At 37.6% G+C, this 2,927-nt stretch overlaps 1 protein-coding gene across 7 annotated transcripts in view; it reads left to right on the top strand.

The window, feature by feature from the left end:
- Positions 1-2,927, top strand: part of LOC106464640 (angiogenic factor with G patch and FHA domains 1-like) — a 44,917-nt gene that overhangs the window by 17,383 nt on the left and 24,607 nt on the right. For 5 of the 7 annotated variants that reach the window (XR_002611893.1, XM_022392882.1, XM_022392900.1 and 2 more), the window contains exon 8: positions 49-123. The exons of the other annotated variants lie outside the window; for them this stretch is intronic. Coding sequence is in view for 4 of the 5 variants with exons in the window: in XM_022392882.1 (XP_022248590.1) it covers positions 49-123 (75 nt within the window). In the remaining variant the exon portion in view is untranslated. The remainder of the gene's footprint in view (positions 1-48; positions 124-2,927) is intronic. 7 annotated transcript variants of the gene reach the window in all.

Here is a 2,927-nt window from a genome sequence, read left to right as displayed (position 1 = left end):
CTAATAGTAGTTAACTCAGAAAATTTACTCGAAGGAAGCCTTTTGATGGTAACATGTACTGGAGCAACAGTTGGTCGAGAAGAGAAAAATGGTCTTTGTATTCCAGATTCTTCTGTTAGTAAGGTGAGATTTCTTTATATAATGTATGCATGGTTTAAAGAGCATATGACAAAGTAATTTATTATGTTATGATTGTTATAATCTAAGTGTAACATCATGCTAACCAAATGAGATGATTTTGTGAAGTGGAAATATTTTTATTTTAGTTTTTTAAGTGATAACTTACTTTTATTGTTCTTAATTTTTTTGTTATTTTTTTTGGTTTTCACCAAAGGTTATGTTTCCACTTTGAAAGTGATATCATTTACTTCCAGCACAATTACACAGTTTTCAGGTGGCAGTACTTGACTGAGGAATTGTTGGCTTTAATTCTTCAGGAGATTAATCATTATATGAGTTGACCTTCATTGGGCCTTGAGTTTGGGGGCCCACACATTTTGAATACAGTCCACCAACTTTGGACAGACAAGCTGTTATATTGTTATAGATTTCTGAATATTTTTTGATACTAATATTATCATTTGTAGTTATTTGGGTTCAGTAACATAAGTTTAGTTAGACTTGTAAATACTTATTGTAAGGTTAGGGTTTTAAATTGGAGCTTAGTGATATCCTTTGTACCACACATTAGATTAAGCCTAACAAGTGTCTTTGTTATTTTAGTTTTACTCTGTATTTCATCTTACTGGTAAATCGTAAATTAGGTTAAATATATTGTTTTCTTTAACGCATACCACTTAATAAATTTTTATGGTCAATACACACTGACTTAATTTCACATATAACAACTATTTCATTTTCGTAATTATTTATATTTTATACTTCTCACAACTAATTTAGTTTGTGAGGAAACCCCGAGGCCAAGGTCCACCCAACCTTCTTCCCCAATATTGCTTACCTTCAACCAAAAACTGCTGAACCCATTCAGTACAACATAGATTTTGACAATTTTCCTCTGCTTGGTTATGACTTGCCTTTCCTGGGAGTATGCTCAGCCCTTTTTAAGGCACGTTTCACAGTATTCCCCCCCTTTTCTTCTCCAGACATTATGGTTCATGCTGAGCCTTTTTGTCTCTCTTTTGAGAAAGGGTGCTTGCGTGCCTCACCATTCATGGGTTTTGGTTCATTTTGTCTTAGATTCCCATAAGGCAAACTTTTTGTTGTTTTTTCTTGATTTTCTGCACTTAGAATCTCTCTTGCCTGAGTGAGAGGCAGACCCTGATAACTCTACCCTTTTATCCCTCGCCGTATTTTCCAGCCTTCATTTTACCACATCAACTCTCCTACAAAAATTGTCCACCATACACTTTCTTTCTGAGGCATTCCACCTGTAACTTGCAGATTTTCATGGGATACCTTCCGCTCCTTGCTTTCATGTTAGGGTGATTGCCATCTTTGGCTCTTTCCCTACATATGTGGCTTCTTTGCTTTTGAAATCTTCTGGAATGGGACACTGTTTTGTACATTAAATTTTTTTTGGTTACTCATTTGCCATTGCAATTTTTATTTATGTTTCATGTCCAAAACCTTCCCATTATTTACCTGTCCTACCTCTAAGGGCTCCTCCATTAGTCGTGTATTCTTGATACAGATTGGAGTTCTATGATCAATATGTCCCACCTCAATCTCTTCTTGGTTTTACTGTGTTGTCTTTTAGCACACTCTTGTGAACAATTTATCCAGGATTAATAATGCCAAAAGTAGATGTTTCTTATTCTTCTACCTGCAGTCCTATTTTTCATCTTTAGTGATGCTATCTTAGCTTTGTTTAACATTGGGTTGGGTACCAGTTTTTCACCTTACTCTTCAAGCTTGTTTCAGATTCGTATGTTTTGTTGGGTGATCAGAGTTTTACCTGACTTCAGCATAATGGAGAATTGTACTTACACCACAACTTAGTCGTCTGGCTTCTGTTACCTCACTCTAAACTGGGATTGTCACATCATACTCATCAGATTCTTACACATGCAGCTCGAGTGATTGGATTTTCCAGTTGGAGAGGTCTTTCCTGTTACCTACCTAACAATCTTGTCTTTTGGGGATGGCTTTTTCAACTCTCAATTCCATCAGGTCCATCCTTCACCTTTTTGACTGCACTTGATGGAGTTGTCAATCATCCATGCCATTACTGTTAACTATCTTACTACTGGCAAGGTTCTATTGCATTGGGGGATGTGGCTTCTATGGAAGCACTTATTCTTTTGGGTCTGGCACATATGAAATCTCTTTGGGGGATGTGGCATGACCCATGGAATCTTGATAGGGTTTATTTGGATTCTCCTCATAACTCTCCTGCTTCCCTCTTCAGTGATATGCATTGGTGGTTGAACGAAGCCCCATATCATCAGGTTTACTGCTTCATCCCCCTTGTCCGGATTTGTTTCTATTCCTTGATGCGTATCTCCATAGTTGGGAGGCATGGGTCGATCAGCATGAGGCTTGAGGACAATGGTATATGGCCAAAAGGTCTTAACATGTTAAAATCCTGAAACTTCTGCCAGTCCAATGTGCTTTGGTTCACTTTCTTCTTCTTGTCAAGATTCGACTAATCATGATCCATTCCAACAATTTGACAGTGGTGGCTTATATCACTCAAGAAGGGGGCACCCATTTTTAGTTCCCTATGTAGTTCATCTTGGATCTCCCTTCTTGTCCCCACACACTTTTCAAACGTCTTCTGCCATATCGTTCTTGGTGCTTTCAACCTTGTTGCAGATAACTTTTCCAGTTCCGACCCACTTTATCCCATGGAGTGGTTTCTTGATCCTCAGAAATTTATGGTAGCTCTGCCTCCAGTGGGGTACTGCTCAAAGGGATGCATTTCCCTATTTTCTTGATAATAAATTACATCTCTTTTTTTTGTCTTT

The sequence above is a fragment of the Limulus polyphemus genome, unplaced genomic scaffold, assembly GCF_000517525.1.
Source record: "Limulus polyphemus unplaced genomic scaffold, Limulus_polyphemus-2.1.2 Scaffold62, whole genome shotgun sequence".
NCBI classification, from domain to species: domain Eukaryota; kingdom Metazoa; phylum Arthropoda; class Merostomata; order Xiphosura; family Limulidae; genus Limulus; species Limulus polyphemus.
This window is presented reverse-complemented; position numbering and strand designations above follow the sequence as displayed.